The sequence below is a fragment of the Delphinapterus leucas genome, chromosome 3 (assembly GCF_059928025.1).
Source record: "Delphinapterus leucas isolate spDelLeu-1000000601 "Yukka" chromosome 3, BTC_Dleu_Yukka2, whole genome shotgun sequence".
Classification (NCBI taxonomy): Eukaryota; Metazoa; Chordata; class Mammalia; order Artiodactyla; family Monodontidae; genus Delphinapterus; species Delphinapterus leucas.
Window position 1 is genome coordinate 45,471,299 of NC_143131.1, and position 17,007 is coordinate 45,488,305.

The window sequence follows — 17,007 nt, forward strand, 5'->3', positions numbered from 1 at the left end:
CCATGAATAGTGGATGCACATGAGTGTTAGGATGAATTCGTTTTCCCAAAGTGGTTATTTTTACATAAGTGTATAAGAAGATACACTAACTCATGACTTACTGTGATGTGATGTGATTTTAATCATAATCTAGCTTGAGGCAGGTTTTGAAGGCAGGAACTATTTCTTATGAGTTTTTGTGCATTGCTTGGTATTTTGTAGTAGTAGTTGGTATTTAGCAAGCAGTAGTTAATAATAATGACCAATTTTATATACTGTAAACCAAACAGTAATTAGTTCAATAACTAAGTGTAGTTACAAAATAATTGGAGCCATGTATAAACTGTCAGATATTGAGAAAATTGAGTTTCTGGTATTTGAGTGTCTAGTTATTTGGGCTGATAGGTAAGCCCTGCTGATTTTCTTCTTAACTCTGTGGCAACCCTTCCTGAATGGCTTCTCCTCATCTTCTTGAACATTAATATTAGAACATACTCAGGCCCAGGCCTTCTGTCATTCCCTGTCTTCCACCCCCACCCCAGGCTCATTAATGCATTTAGATCAATTTTTGGCCATTCATGAATGATTGCAGAGTTTATTTTCCTAGCCATGATCTCTCCTAAGTGCCACACCTGTCTACATGACACATCCATACTCAGATATCTAAAACCAAATTTAGGATTTTCCCTGTACCTTGTCCTACTAATACATTCCCTGCTCATGAAATGGCAGAACCAGAACCTAGGGTTGTCCTTGACAACTTCTGGTCTTCAGGTGATTTCATCTATTATCACATCCCTAGTCCACCTTCCGTGATCTCTCATTTGGACTAATGTAATAGTAAGTAGCCTTCTAACTTGCTCACTCTCCCCTACTTTCTCTCTTCCAGTTGGTTCTCCATATTACGTGGCCAGAGTGATCATTTTACAATGTAAATCTTATTATAACAATTTTCCTCTAGAAAAGTAAATTAAATTGAATTTTAAAACTTTCAAATGCTTTCCATTTGGATAAAGACCACAGAATCCTTGGTCTTTATGCCCCACAGAGTCCCTGCCTGGTTTAGCCCGTGCCTGCCTCTCCAGGCCCATCTCTGATCCTGCTCGCCCTTGTTCTCTGCAGGATTGCCGTAACTTCCTCAGACTCAGCACACCACCTCCTGCCATAGGGCCTTTGCACGCACCGCATGCGCCCCCTGCCAGGAGCACTTTGCCTAGTCCCAAGCCAGCTCCTCAGTGTTCAGGTCTTAGCTCACTGATGCTTCCTCAGGGAAGCCTTCCTTCCCTGATCTCCCAGACTGGCTTTGTAGCTCAGTGTGCCTACTGTCAGTGTTGTGATTTTATATTTGTTATGTCATTTGGTGAATGGCTGCCTTCCCTGGAAGACTGTAAAATCTGAGTGGGCAGAGCCTTTGGCTGGTAGCAACCCAGCACCTAGCAAAATGCCTGGCACAGAGTAGACCCTCGATAAATATTTGTTGACTAAATGGATGAGGGTAATAATGACATGGCAAGTTCAACCTAGTCTATGGATTATCTGTTCTTCCCCTTTGTCAGATGTAGTCTGGGACCTAGCTAAGACGGGGTTAAATGGAAAAAGCCTTGTCGGTTTGTGATAGATTCATTAGGCCGTATTTGGACTATTAAACACACCAAGTGCCTCGGGTGAAGTAGGACAGCTTAATGTGGTACAGAGGAAATAGCTATATTGCATGATTATATGCTGTAGGAAGAAGTGTTTGCTATGTGTATTTAGTTCTCCTGCTCTTACCAGGGAGTTGAGAGAGAGAGTATATGTGTGGGCTCATGTGTGTGTGCATATATATGAATAAATATACACCTGAAGGTGTTATGCATTAATATAATGATTCCTTCTTCTGAGTTCTCAGTGTTATCTAAACTTAGGGTACCACTTTTAGGATTTTTGTGCCAATAACCCTGCTTCATCCAAAATTTAATTTGTTATTGATAATAATTCAACTTGGGATAAATAGTTCACATTTGCATTAAAGAAGAGGTTTGCTAGACAAGTACTATATGAGATTTCAGGAGCCAAGAACCCACGTAACAGAAAACGATTTACCGGTGGTAACTAAGCCTGGCAGCCTCCCTTATCTAGAACATGGTTTAGCACTAAGAAGTAAGTAAAAAAGGCTCTGAGCTGCCAAAGGGCCTGTAACAAAATCTGCACTTTGAAGTTCTTTGATTTTACACTTAGAAGAGTTCCAAGGGCATTCACTCAGAATTCACTGACATTTATTTAAGTTATTATTCTTGCAGTCTTGTCCATTTGGTGTCCCTAACATGCAGCAATTAAAAGCAGCCAATTAGAAGGCGAGTAGTGTGAGCAAGAGACAGGTTCCCTGAAGGCAGCATATAAGCAAAGACCTGACAGGTGAGGAGAGAGAAGGGAGGAGGAAGGGAGAGATAAGAGGACATTAAAACATTGCAGTTGGGGCCACCTGGTGTTTGAACGTTAGGTTCCACATACCTGGATTGCCTCTAAGATTATAAATTTATTAAATCACAGCACTTTCCAACATTACTTTTTGGGCATCAGCTTCCTTATTTGTAAAATGAGAGTGATCAAGGTTATATGATTGGCTTTGTTTTTTGTAATGCTGATTACTGTGGCTCATTATTGCAAGGTTGTTGTGTTTATAGTTTTAGAAAGTATTTTGATCCTGAGTGGTAAACATCTAAATTATCTGGAAGGGGTCGTCCTGTAGCATTGATGATGCTGAACAAATAACAGTGCTGTTTGGAATTACATGAAATTGGATGCTGCTCATTACAAATATCTTGTGGATTGGCTTTGTGGGAAAATCGTTTTGCTTTATTTGTTGGCCTGAGTCATTTTATATCCTGCAATTTTTAAAAAATGCTTGATAGTTAATCACCACCACCAGTATGTACTGCCCTTTCTCCTAGCTAGACTTTGAGAAGTCAGGCTGTAAGCGCCAGCTTTGCAATGTTGACCAAGTTATTTAATTACTGCAAGGACTTTGGTTTAATAAGATGGCTACTTGTGAAAGGATTCTTGATGTTCACATGCTCTTAAGATGCTTAGTGTTTTGAAAAAGACATTTCACAATTCCTTTTTTCTCTTTCAAAATAATTAATTGGCTCTACCTGTTATTTATGGTCTGGATTTTATTGGTATTCTTAAATTCTTCTTGGGTAATAAATCAAATTATTTTCACTGAACCTTAGATTTTAAAAAAGATGTGACATATTAATGTAGATGTTAATATTTCTGGAGAAGGTTTAGTGTCTTAATATAAATTTATTTTGAATTTTGAAAATATATTTCAATTATTCTGGTACACTGGCACCTCCACACTGTTATACAAGGTCCTTATGATTTATTTCTCTGGGATTCAGAATTTATAGAATTAAACTTCATTAATAAAATGACTAGACAGTCCTTTTGAAAGCAACAGAAAAATTTATTTTTTTAATTTATTTATCTTTTAACAAAAGAACAGTATTATGTAGACTGCTATATAGTTTGCTTTTTTCTTAATAGTATTTTGTTCGTTATCTTAATGATGAACATAGAGCTGTCATTTTCCATGACTGCATAGCATTCTATCATTTGCCTGTCTCATTAACCAGTTTCCTATTTTTAGACATTTATATTGTTTTGTTGTTATATCGAGCTGTAGTGACTACCATTGTACCTACATTTTCATATGTTTGTGCATTTGATTTTGTAAAATAAATATTCAGAAGTGAAATTGCTGAGTCAAAGGACATGTATATTTAAAAATTTTATCATATAGCCAAATTGCCCTGTAAAACACTGCCAGTTTACATTTTTCTCATGGTGAGAGTGCGCATTGCCCCACATTCTTGCCAGCGTTGGATATTATCAATCTTTCGTTTTTGCCATTGTGGTGGATGAAAGATGTTTTCTTATTTTAATTTGCATTTCTTAGCTTTTTAGCATCATAGTACAACTTGTGTTTATTAACAATTTCCTACTTCTTTTGTGTATTTCCTTTCACACATGGGAGAGAATTGTTTGTTTTCTCTTATTGATTTTTAAGCATCCTTTGTATATTAGAATATTAGCTCTGACATTTATTGGAATTGTTTTCTTCTACTTTTGTGTTATGAATTTCAATTATAGTATTTTTCTATAAATAAGCTTTAAATATTCCTTCAAATTTCAATCCCTTCCTTCCTTCCTCCCTCCCCCTCCTCTCCTCCCTCCCCACCTCCTCCCTCCCCACCTCCTCCCTCCCCACCTCCTCCCTCCCCACCTCCTCCCTCCCTCCCTCCCCTCCCTCTCCTCCCTCCCTCCCTTCCTTCCTCCCTCCCCCTCCTCTCCTCCCTCCCTCCCTCCCCCTCTCCTCCCTCCCTCCCTCCCCCTCTCCTCCCTCCCTCCCTCCCCCCTCTCCTCCCTCCCTCCCTCCCCCCTCTCCTCCCTCCCTCCCCCCCTCCTCCCTCCCTCCCTCCCTCCATTCCTTGCCTTCTAGAGAGGGTAGGCTGTGTAGTGGTTCAGAGTACAGATGCCTGAGTTCTAGTCAGAGTTTCACCACTATCAAGTAGTGTATCTGGGAAGTTACTTAACTTCTTTGCACCTAAGTTTCCTCAACTATAAAATGAAGATACTACTTCAGAGTTGTTGTGAGGACAAAGTGTTTGTATAGTTCTTAAAACAGTGCTTGATGCATGGCAAACACTGTATAGGTAATAGCTATTATTATTCCCTACTGCAAGATTATAAAAATTCACCAGTCTTTTCTAATACTATTTTTCTAGGTTTTAAAAAAAAATCTCTTATCTGTATGAAGTTTAAGGGGTGACACAGGGCCCTAACTTAATTTTCTCCAAATGATTGGCTAGGTGTCCCAGCACTGCTTATTGATTAAAAGTTTCCCCTTTATCATATACTAAATTTTCAAATATTTCAAAGTTCCCAAATACATTTCTTTAGATCTTATTCTTGCACCAAGGGCCTAAATTCCTATATAACCACATTTCAAGTTTTGTACGAAGATTCTAAAAGAATGTCATTGACTAGAGAGAAGAAGATCTATCAGAAGACTATTAGCTGTATCTTTGCTGAATCGTTCTTATTAATATTTTGGTGCCTAAAATATCTTGGCTTCAATGACAGAGCCTCTGGGATAGCTTCACCAGGAGGTACAGCTCTGCCAGGCACTGCAGCCGGCGCAGTGTCCGAATTGAATCCCTGTCTTCCGCAGCCTCTCTGTCTTCCCCTTCAGATCTCCTGGTCCTTTGCGGTGCCGTTGGTAATTCCTGTCACCATCTCCCTCATCACCGTGCTCTTACTCCTCTGGCTTTCTCACCCTCAGCTTCCAGTCAGCGTCTAGTTCTATTGCCAGTTGTCTGCTAGCCCTGGAATCACCCACGCAGCTGCTAACCCAGGGTCAGGCCTCTGTCGCCTTGTCCCAGTTCTTGCAAACCTTCTTCCTAACTAGCCTCTGGCTTTTGGACATGTTCTTCTCAGTCGTTTCTCTACACTGCAGGTAGAGTGAGGCTTCTATGATGCAAGTCTGATCTTGACACTTCAGTAGACAAAAATCTAATCTAGTCTTCTCATTTTAAAAATGAGGAAACTGAAACACAGGCTTAAACAGCTCAGATAGCTAATCAGTGGTAAAGCTGGGAAATCCCAAGTCCATCAGAAATAATTGGCACTTTTTCTGGCATTCAAAAATAATTTCTTTTCCAATATATGCATAATAGATTTTGCACCTTGTGAGTGGTGGATAATTTATGTGATTTGAATTGCTGGTGTTCAGCATGCCTTCTACACACAAACTGAGGCCAGGAGAATGATGAAATGCTGTAGAATGAACTCCTGCTTACAGTATACTATACAGTTAAAAAGATGCTTTTGTATTTGCTGCCATCTAATTGAAATATATAGGTTATTATAATCTTCCAACCTGAAAATCAAGCAGTATCACTCAACTTAGATACTGTTAGTTACTTGTGTCATTAGTGTCTTAATAAATCTTAAAATCTACAATTGTTTCTTTTAAGATACTTATTCATGTAAAGGAAATGTAACAATTCAATTTAATTCCCCAACTTTATTCTGTGTTGATATTGTGTTCCACACTTTCAAATGGCTGTGTTCTATCTTTAGATAAACGAATTCAGAGGAAGAAAAAAAACCAACAACTTTTCTTCATCCTGAGAATAAAGTCCAGACTCCTTAGTGTAGTTCAGAAGCTCTGGTAATTGGCTCTGCTCCCCTCTCAGCTCCCCCTTCCAGAACTCCCTGCTCCAGTCATTCAGTGCTATGTTCACATTTTTGTTTCCCCGGCTAACTCTTCTTTTCTTTCAATGTGCTAAATGTTGTTTCTTCTGTCTGGAACACTCATTTTGTCTCCGCTGTGAGATACTTTTTAATATGTTTTTATTCCCTCTGCAATAAAGAATTATTGGTATCCTACTAAATATAAATGTGTCTATTTACAGAAGTCAGTACTGTATTGTGAATTTTGCTGAACTCTTTGATTTAAAGTTCCTTGGTATCTGAGTTAGATATCCCACTTTTAAAACTTTTTAGTTTTTCCTCTGTCATTGCATACATAGTCATGTCTGACTGAACAAGTGTTTACGAAAAGTTCTTTTTAAATTATACATTATTGTAAAGTGAATCAGATTTTTCTGTTAATTTGTGTTAAAATTTCAGAGGTACAGTCTCAGGAACATATTTTGGTGCCAAGCAGTGTACAGTCAGCCCTCCATATCTGAGGCTGCAGAGCTCGCAGGCACCGAGAGCCGACTGTACTAAACAGTTTTACAGTATAAGGGCTTGAGCCTCTGTGGATTTTGGTATCCGCAGGGGTCCTGGAACCAGTGTCCCGTGGCTACTGGGGGACGACTGTATTGCTGTCATCCAGAATAATCCAAGACCATCTCAAGTCAGAGAACAAATATGCTCAAATGCTTCAAGCACAGAGCTTGATTGTGGCCTAGGCACATCCATCACAAGGTTTATATCAGCTGCCCAGCCTCCATGGGCAAGGTGCCGGGGAGCTGATAAGTTATAGGAAAACAAGCACATCAGATGTAGGGTCATTCCAAATCTTTTTGTCTGGTCTGTGGGTGCTCTTTCTAGAAGAACGAAAGGGCAGAGTAGTAAACATGCCAGGATGAATGCCCGTGGTCAGTGCTGTCATTGCTCCTGACACGGGCAGGGTCATGCCTTCATGAACACTCTTGGAGTGACTGCCGTGAGCCAGGCTCCAAGGTGCTGGGGACCCAGCAGTGGGGAAGCCCATGAAGGAGTTTAACAAGGTAACAGACTGCCTGGTGACAGATGGGAATGAGGAGGGTATAGGGAGGGTTTTCTGGGAAATGGGAGGTCCACCAAGTCGTGAAGAATGCCGAGGAGTTAAACAAGTGAAAGGGACTTGGAGGGAGACTGTGGCCTGCGGGTGGGGTTGTGTGGAGAACACACACAGGCCCGGAAGTCCATGGTAGGCTTGCGCGCTGATATGGAGAACTGTGAGTGTAGTTCAGGTAGCCCTGTCTGGGTGGGAGCAGGGTGCAGACAAGGCTCAGCAGCCAAGCCTGGGATAGGGTTCCTGGCTCTGGCCAGAGAACCATGCAGAGCTCCCTGCCTCCTCATTGCCGCCACTGGGCAATCCTTAGATCGCCGTGCTTGGGACAAAATAAAAAGCCTTTGTAGTTCGGTAAGTAACTACAGTGCCCTAGGAAGTCGGTCAGGAGGCCCAGAGGGGGAGTTACATCAAAGCTGGTGCAAGACAGTCTGAGTCTGAGATCACAGTCTGGGAGCTGTGTGGCTCTTGCATTTCCAATAGCTTCCCATAGTTTCAGAGGCTCACAGATTGGGAAATGTAATCAGGCAAATGCATTCCATCCACTCTGGTCATGAATGTGTTTTGGAACTGCACGATTACATTTCAGGGGCAGCACAGGGTAGTGATGAGGATGCTGGACCCGACGAGTCAGGTCCTCTTAGGCACTTACTGTCGCTGGACTCCAAAGAAGTCCCTTAACTTCTCTGAAACTCACATTTCTCATCTTGAAAATGGGGTGAGTGGGGGTGATTAGACAGGATAATGAAGTCCGGTTCTTAACCCAGAAAAGCACTCAGTAAAAATTAACTGTCTATAAGTGCAAGTAACTATGAAGACTCACTGCTTAAACCTTGACTGTACAGATGAGGATGAGGTAAAGAGACCCACGGTTCCCTTACTAGTTACCATTGATGTAACAAAGGCAGTTTATATAGATTATGCATCATCTTGGGAGCAGTATATTTTCCTTATTATTTTGAAATTATTAACGAGAATAATGGAAAATGCAACTTTCAAAATTATGTGATGTGGGATAAAGCATGTCATCGGTAGGACATAATGAGGGTTCTCATCACTTTGTGAGGACCTAAGGCTGATCCCCTGGGTCTCTTTCTCATCTGTGAAAAGAAGAGGTTGGCTTACATAATTTTTTCGTTCCCTTCAAGCTCTAGCAAATTATATTCCAAAATTTTAATTTGAAAATTATTTCTTGTGGCTAAATTTAGTTCTAATTGTTAAAACAAGTAGATTTTTGAACTTACAAACTCTTGAAATTTTAAAGCTGGGTACCTAACTATAAAAAGAAATGCAAATGAAAAGCAATGAAGGCTCAGAAAAGAGATAACCATATTTTTTACCTGACATTATATGATGAGAAGTATTTTTTAGAAAGCATATAACTGTTGGGAGAACAGTATTTTGCAAAATGGAGAAAATAAATTAGGGTAAGGTCGTTTGCATGTTAGTGTTTAGTAAATATGCTTAGAGAGTAGTTTTGAAAATAACTTTACGCCTAATTTTTAGTAACTTTACTGCTGTTAAAAACTATCTTTTTTTCCTCAACTTTAATTATATAAAGAAGGGACATTCCCTAGGGATAACCTGTAATAAGCAAAGCAATCCTTTGACTTTCTCCTATGTTTACAAAGACCTTTTTGTAAACATGCATGTGTATACATACTCTTTTGTTTAACTAAAACTTTTAAAAGACGTTGTATTGTTTCCTAATTGTGAAAATTCAGATTTCGTTCTGTTTCAGGAGTTCTTTTCACATGATTTATATAGAGTTGGCAGTTGCTGGAAAGTATGAATTTCACTATGAATTTTTTTTCTTTTTAATCTAGTAATTTGGGGGCTCAAGTGGTAGAAAATCTTGAGTTTCAAATAGTTTTGGAATTGAACTTTTAAACTGATTTAATCATTGTGGTTACACCAATTTGAAGCATATTCACACAAAACTCCCTTGCCCGTCACTATTCTTCATATATAGAACTGAAGCTGCTTATAATTCATTGCAGAGCACCCGGACATCCAACAGTAATTACTGTTTTAGATTCCTGGTAGTGAAGAATACTTGACCCTTCCTCCTTCCATTAAAACCCACACAGCTCTCTAATTCTGATTGTTGTGATCAGTTATTCAGATATTTGGGAGCACTTACTGTATGCTACCGGCACGTGATTTCCAGACAAGGCTGTGATAAGAAATAGAGCAAAGTCCTTTTGAGCCTTGGTTGCCTTAGCACCATTCTTCCATCCTATCGTGACTGATTATGGTAACTGGCTATAGGTTTTGTCACCAATAAATACGGCAGCTAGACTGTCATTTGCACAACGCAAACTGAAATCATCCTGCAGTTTTATAAGTGGATAGTAGAACATTCCCTCCACTGCAAGAAGATTTGCTAGGAGAGTCTTAAATAATGCCCAAAACACATGAGAACAAAGCTTTCCCTTTTGGCACTTAGGTCCGTAAAGGCATTTTTGGCATCGAAGAGAAAAGGTTTATGTTCAAGAACTTCTTGATTTCTATTCTCCCTCTTACTTCCTAGGCCAAGTTTTGGTGATAACATATAAAACCATTAGTGTGTAAAGTCAGCTCATCTCTAAGTACAGCAACTTGAAAAAGAAATGTGTTCAGAATTACATTGTATAATATAATGCTTTATTCTTGTTGAAGATTCACCAAAATAATGTATTTTAATTACTAAAAACAAATTAGTAGCAATTTCTTATCTAAGTAGAAAATACGGTCAGCCATGCACTGAGCCAAGATGAAATTGTTTTTTCTGAGTTGTGTTTTTGTTTCTTATTCCCCCAGTCCCCAACACATAGACTTGCCACCTCCCCCATACATACACACACACACACGCACACAACACACACACACACACACACACACACACACGTCTTGCTAAAGTATTGACTTTTCATTCCATGCTGACAAGTTGTGCTGGAACTTGCCATTACAGGGTCTTCAGTAAGCAACTTACACTGAATTCTGTGCTGTAGCAAGGCTCGTGTAGTGCCAGTGCATTCACACTTTTTCCTATATTTCTCTGTTCTTTATTAAAAATAAATCTCATTTTATAAATTATTTATTGAACATTTATAGGGTTTGCATTTTTTATCAAATCTGCTTTACACTTTAGATTACCTATACCATACTTTTACTCCTAGGCTGACTTCCCGTCCTTATACTGTTGGGTTACCCCTGCCCTGGTATATCATTTCTTGTGAATGTAGGGCATATACCCTGAAAAACCATAATTCAAAGAGAGACATGTACCACAATGTTCATTGCAGCCTATTTACAATAGCCAGGACGTGGAACCAACCTAAATGTCCATCAACAGATGAATGGATAAAGAAGATGTGGCACATATATACAGTGGAATATTAGTCGGCCATAAAAAGAAACGAAATTGAGTTATTTGTAGTGAGGTAGATGGACTTAGGGTCTGTCTTACAGAGTGAAGTAAGTCAGAAAGAGAAAAACAAATACTGTATGCTAACGCGTATATATAGAATCTAAAACAACAACAACAACAAAAATGGTACTGATGAACCTAGTTGCAGGGCAGGAATAAAGATGTAGACATAGAGAATGGACTTGACACAGGGTGGGAGGGGAAAGCTGGGGCGAAGTGAGAGTAGCATTGACATATATACACTACCGAATGTAAAATAGCTAGTGGGAAGCAGCCGCATGGCACAGGGAGATCAGCTCGGTGCTTTGTGACCACCTAGAGGGGTGGGATAGGGAGGGTGGGAGGGAGGCTCAAGAGGGAGGGGATATGGGGACATATGTATGCATATGGCTGACTCACTTTGGTGTACAACAGGAAACTAACACAGTGTTGTGAAGCAATTATACTCCAATAAAGATACATTTTAAAAAATACATTTTATTTAAAAGCCAGAGAGTTTTTAAATCTGTGGCAAAGGTTAGCCCAAAGACATAGAAAATTGCATACTATTAATTATTCATTTTTTAGATGCCTAATCTAGGATTTTTTTTTTTAGTGTGCTGTGGAGATTGCCTACATTAAAAACATTGAAAATAACACACAAGTTTTGTAAAAAGTTTTTACTTAAGGAATAATATATTTAAAATGTTGATTCATTCTTTACCATGTGCTTAGGCAGCCACGTGTCACATCTTTTTAAATACAGTACTGTCTTCTGTCCATAAACCATTGAAACTTCAGCATTCCAGCTCTGTCTTCCACAACTCTTACCCATGAAAATGAGATAAAATTTTGGTTTCTTAGGATCATGTGTGTGAATTTGAGGTTCAGAGACTGTGGTCACTATGGTGATCTGACAGCCATCACCAGCTCTCCTCCAGGATTATGTCACCTGTAATTGTCATGGGGGAAATGGTGACATCAGCACTCTTAGCTGCTATAATTTCAGAATCACAGCCCAGTAACTATTTTGGAGTCTCTCCTATAGGTCTGGGAAGTGAAACATCACTAGTCTCATGTTGGATCCTGGGCAGCAGAGGGATCCGCTGCTGTGCTGCAGCTGAAGCTAGGGTGAATTCCTTGGCATGGATCATTTCAGATGTCTCTAAGAGCTGTTCCTCCTGAATAAGGCTGGCTCAACAGGATGCTGAACTGTTCTTGCCTGCTGGAGCATAGAAGCAGCCACCGGGACGTTTTTTAGGAGACAGGTCAGGAATGGGATGGAGAGCAGGAAGGTCGGGCTGTGGTGGCGGCTAGAAATCAGTCTCTAGAACCAGTGAACTCCGAAACCTCATCGGGCTGCTTCCGAGGTAGTTAGACTCTGAGAGAGGGGGTGGGCCACAAAGACCTAGGCCTAAATTAGCTTTAACCCCTGATTTGTAACTTAAGTTTTCCTGATTGTTCATTTTGTAATTAAAGTTTAATTCGACTAACCACCAAGTGGGCCTTTAGACTGCCATTTCAAAAAATTGGTAGCATGCTAACTTTCACACTTATTAAATATTTAGAATCATTGACCATTTGTTTCCCTTAGAACTTTAAATATTTAAAAAAACACTTTTGAACATTCTAGTCTATTCAAAATATCTATGATTGTTTATGTAGGACTGATAAAAAAATTAGAAACAAATGAATTCCATGAGAATTCTTTTTTTTTTAATAACCATGAGAATTCTTTTTTGACCTCTCAATAGTCAAGTAGCGCTACTTGAAGATGAGATAATGTGGATAATACTTTAAAAACCAAAATTATTCTGATGCAAAACTTCTGTCTTTACTGTCTCAGGTAAAATGAAAAGCCTACTCAAATTGCAGTTCAAATTCAAGAGTTCCTTATGGACATATCTGATTCCTTCTTTCTTCCTTGTAACTATTGGATAGGGAATTGCCAGGTATCTTTAGTTGAAAGGTACTTAACCTGCTTTCCGACTGCTTATTGTGGTGAACTAAGTGTTGGCATTGGCTCAGGCCCATCAGGCCCGTCTCCAGTATTATCTTACCACTTCTGCAGGACATTGAGTAAAGTTATTTAACTGCTTTGAATCTGACTGTCCTCATCTGTGAATTAGAAATAATGATACCTTTCCTACTACCAGAATTTGAAAAGATCGAATGAGATGGTGGATATGAAATTACTTTCAAAGGGTGAAAATAAAGCCCTAAGGGACTTCCCTGGTGGTCCAGAGACTCCATGCTTCCAGTGCAGGGGGTGCAGGTTCGATCCCTGGTCGGGGAACTAAGATCCCACATGCCACGTGGCACAGCCAAAAAATTAAATTAAATAAAAAAATAAATAAAGCCCTAGGATTTATGGTCACAGTATTTTAGAATTCAAAAGTACAACCTCCTGACTCTTAGAGTGGCATTAGAGAGGTTCCGTCATTGTAAGGAGGTTGAGTGCTGAAGTGCAGTGTGGGGCTAGGGTGCCCCTGCGTAGCTTACCTTAGTCCATCCTAGTTTAGCTGCATTCTCCTGCTGTGCTTGTCTTATTGGAAATATCAATAGTAGTTAATTTCCTCTGTGCCTGGTACACTGGTACATTATATAGCTTGTCTCATTTTAAGCCTTGTACTATCCTTGTGAAGTAAGTGCGGTTTTTATTCCTATTTTACAGATGAGAAAACAGAGACCCTGAGAGGTGAGGTAACCTGGCACCTAGTGGGTGGGTGAAGCCTGGGTGTGAACCCTGGCAGTTTGACTCCGAGACTGTGCTCTTTAACCTTATGGTAATCTTTTATGCATATTTTAATATTTTTTTAAAATCAGGAGATGGGTTTGAGTTACATCAGAGAACAAATTTCATTGTCTATTACTCATTTTCCCTGTCTTGGCTGTTTAGGTCCTCCAAAATATACAGGAAGCATCAGTGAAATGTTTTAACATTTTTCGTTGTTATGTGAAGTTCTTATAAAAGAAGACCAGTTGTAAACACAAATTTAGACTTCAGTGTGTTTACTGTACCAGAAAAGAGAGTAGGCTCAGGGTGCAGGTGTGGCTGAACTTCCTTCATGCGCACACCTTTGCCAGCAGAATGGGAGATGTGCTTGGAGTGCATGGTCAATGTTAACACTTGTGGAGCCTTCACCCTTTACAGAGTGCTTGCACAGACTGTCTCATCCTCGCCCTGCGACACAAGCATCTTCCCATTTTACAGCTGGTGGGAATACCTCAGAAAAGTTAGGGGGCAAGAGGCAGAGTGAAAACTCCTGACCCTCTACTCTGTATATACACACGCTCCCTCCTCTGGGCTTCTCCTAGGCTCACACCTGCATGTCCTATTGCATGCTCTGAGGTAGCTGCCTTGGGTAGCTCAGGCATTTAAAATTTATTTGTTTACAACTAAACATAGCTGTTAGAGCTCTTTATAAATGGGTCATGAAAATAATAGCTAGTTTTCATTTCCAGTGGTTTCAAATTAAAGCTCAATTTAGACTTCGGCATTCTTTTAATTGGTGTGTTTTGAATGTTGGTTGTGCCTGTTTACTCATTAGAATAAAGATACTAATTTCTAAGGCACACATCCAATATAGCGTTATGCCTAAATGGGCTTCAGTTCATTTATTCTCTTACTGTTATTTGTTCTCTACTAGTAATATAAGTTAACGAATGCCTGCCTATCAAGTATTTTGTCTTCAGCATGCATCTTCTATAATTAAAAGAGCTTAGTGGCTCTGAGAGAATTCAGTAATTTCCCTGACCCTATGCCTCCCCAACAAACAAAGGAGATTATCTTTGAGTTTAACTAGAGAAAGGTCACTCAGGTAAAACTGAAATCTCCTTTAAGGCAAGATAAATATCTTTGCCCTTAACTGGGTCTCTAATATTCCATTATTTTGTTTCTTAAATAACAGTAGTAATGTGTTTGCAGTCCCAGAAATCTTATATATGTGCTGCTTCTGGAAAGTTTCACTGTCATTCCAAACTCAGTAATGTTTACTGATGTACCATGTGGCTACTACTGTTCTAGGAACTGAGTTATCCCCAGATAAGAGCTGGTAGGTAACAAGATAATTCAGTTCTTGTGTCCTCTAGCTAGTTACTGATTACCAGTAGCTAGTTTCATGAGAAACTCTTGGAGAAAACTGAGGAGTAGTTGTAGGTTCTACCTGGGTTTGACCGTTTTCATGTACACACTGGATATGAGACAACTTCATGAATGCTGCCTGTTGATTGTCCTTTTAGGGTACAAATGATGTAGGCAATGAAGAAAAAAGATGAAGAAAGAAATACTGTTGCGCTTTAAGAAAGCCCTCTTAATAAAAACGTGAGTTGACACCCCCCCAAAAAAAATCAAGAATGATTGTGTCAGACTCCTGAAAATGATTTTATTATGTGTATTGTATTTATATACAGCTTTTAAGAAAACAACTTGTAGAAAGTAAAATATGCTTAGCTTTATATCTTATTACATTGATAGTAATTCCGCCTCTGGGATTGAAGTTTCCTGGCTGAGACGCTTCTCTTTAATGGTACCTTTGCTCAGTTCAGTCTTGGGTTTCTCAGAATCTCTCACAATGGCCTAGAATTGAGGAATGAATGCGGACTTCCTATGGGCAATTTTGATTTCTTGATAGGCAGGCCCCGGCTTATATCCATACCTCTGAAAGGATAGTGGGGAATTCTAGCTCAGATTCCTCCGAGCAGTGCCAGGATTTCCTGGAAGAGAGCAGAGAAAAACCTGCAGGAAAATGATACCTGAGAGGCAGAGGAGACTATTTTACCCAAGGAGAAAATGGTCAGCAGTAGTAATGCCACTGGGCAGGATGCAAGGGTAGCTGTGACTGCCTCAAGGCCAGAATTTAGTGGAGTATTGAGCATTGGAGCCACTGAGCTTCCTTAAGGGATGACAGGGCAGTGAGGAAGCCCAGGCCCCTCTTGAGAAGCTGGAGGAGGACGGAGTGGGAGAGAGGCAGAAGCCTAAGGATTTGCAAAAGCGGGGAAGCGTTTTGGGGTTGGTTGGGTTGGTTTTTGTTTTAAGGCAAGAAGGGAGAATGCTCATAGGCTGAAGAGACGGAGCATAAGAGGGGAGGTTTGTTGTTAAAGTTGTGAGTGTGCTTTCCTGGAACACTGACATTTCTTAAGGGAGGGGCTTGGAGGGTGCTTGACTGCATAGTGAATAGGAAGCCAGTCTGTGATGAAGTTTGCCATGGTTATGAAATATGTTGGTAGGGGTTTTCTCGGTGTTTAAATTATTATTGCTCATGGTGTAACAAAACATTCAGCCACCTGGCAAATTTATTAAGAATTGGCTACATGCCAGGCACTAGGAATATAGCAGTGATGAAACAGACAAAAATCCCTGCTCCCACAGAGATTATGTCTTCACAGAAACATGGTTGTAAGTATTCTTGGAATCCATTTCATGGTTTCTGCTTGCACTTTTTTTCATGTTTTGTGGCCTTCCCTTAGAATGACATGAACACTAAAGTGACCTTCCTGCACCAGATGTTCAGAGGATTGCATTCTGTCCAAGCCTTCCGGGTGGCTCTTGCATTTTTCTACCCTCTTCCTAATTGCTGTTAGTAGTTACCTTATGGAAATACTGTCCAGGTCCCATTTTAACTTAGGCAGCATGTGTACCTGACTGGTAGCCAGTCAGATTTTGATGTCGAAGGTGTGGGTGTGGCGATAGTCTGGGGAGGTAACCCAAGAGTACTTTCTTAGTAATAATAAAATATCAAAGTTTTAAAATGATTTCTTTTTAGAAAAATAATTTAGGACATATTTAGAAATATCCTTGTAAATATTGCTTATTATCTTGCATAACTGATAGACTTTCTTGGATGGAAAGTGGTAGAGATATGGCTGATACTTTGGCACTTAGGCGGTTTATCTTTGCTTCAGGTAGAGGGTGACTTGTTGCTTATATGTCGCTAGTGGTTGTGCCATTGATAAACATTTGTTTATGTCCCCTAAACAAGTTTTGGAAGTTTTGTCATACATGTGTGATCGTCAGATTGTGGGAAAGTTGTTGAGAACAGCTGCTTTAGCTTATTGGTGAACATCCATTCGGCAAACTTCTGTTGAAGAGAAAGGACCCGGGAGCATGCTCTGCAGCCTGCCATTCTGGGAATGCTTACTTGGAACATTGAACAAAATTGATTCGAGTCCCTAGTCCTCATAGTTTACCTTAATTCATTTGAGTTTTATGTTTTAGTCATATTTGTTTTTTGTTTTTAGTTTCTTTTTGCGGTACGCGGGCCTCTCACTGTTGTGGCCTCTCCCGTTGCGGAGCACAGGCTCAGCG

At 39.9% G+C, this 17,007-nt stretch overlaps 1 protein-coding gene across 2 annotated transcripts in view; it reads left to right on the forward strand.

Moving 5' to 3' along the window:
- The window catches only part of MAP3K1 (mitogen-activated protein kinase kinase kinase 1), an 81,704-nt gene that overhangs the window by 6,444 nt on the left and 58,253 nt on the right, over positions 1 to 17,007 (forward strand). Inside the window, exons 1-2 of one of the 2 annotated variants that reach the window (XM_022597267.3) lie at positions 11,086 to 13,486; positions 14,943 to 15,024. The exons of the other annotated variant lie outside the window; for it this stretch is intronic. Coding sequence (XP_022452975.1) covers positions 14,975 to 15,024 — 50 coding nt within the window. The 5' untranslated portion in view covers positions 11,086 to 13,486; positions 14,943 to 14,974. Of the gene's footprint in view, positions 1 to 11,085; positions 13,487 to 14,942; positions 15,025 to 17,007 lie in introns of those variants that run through there. 2 annotated transcript variants of the gene reach the window in all.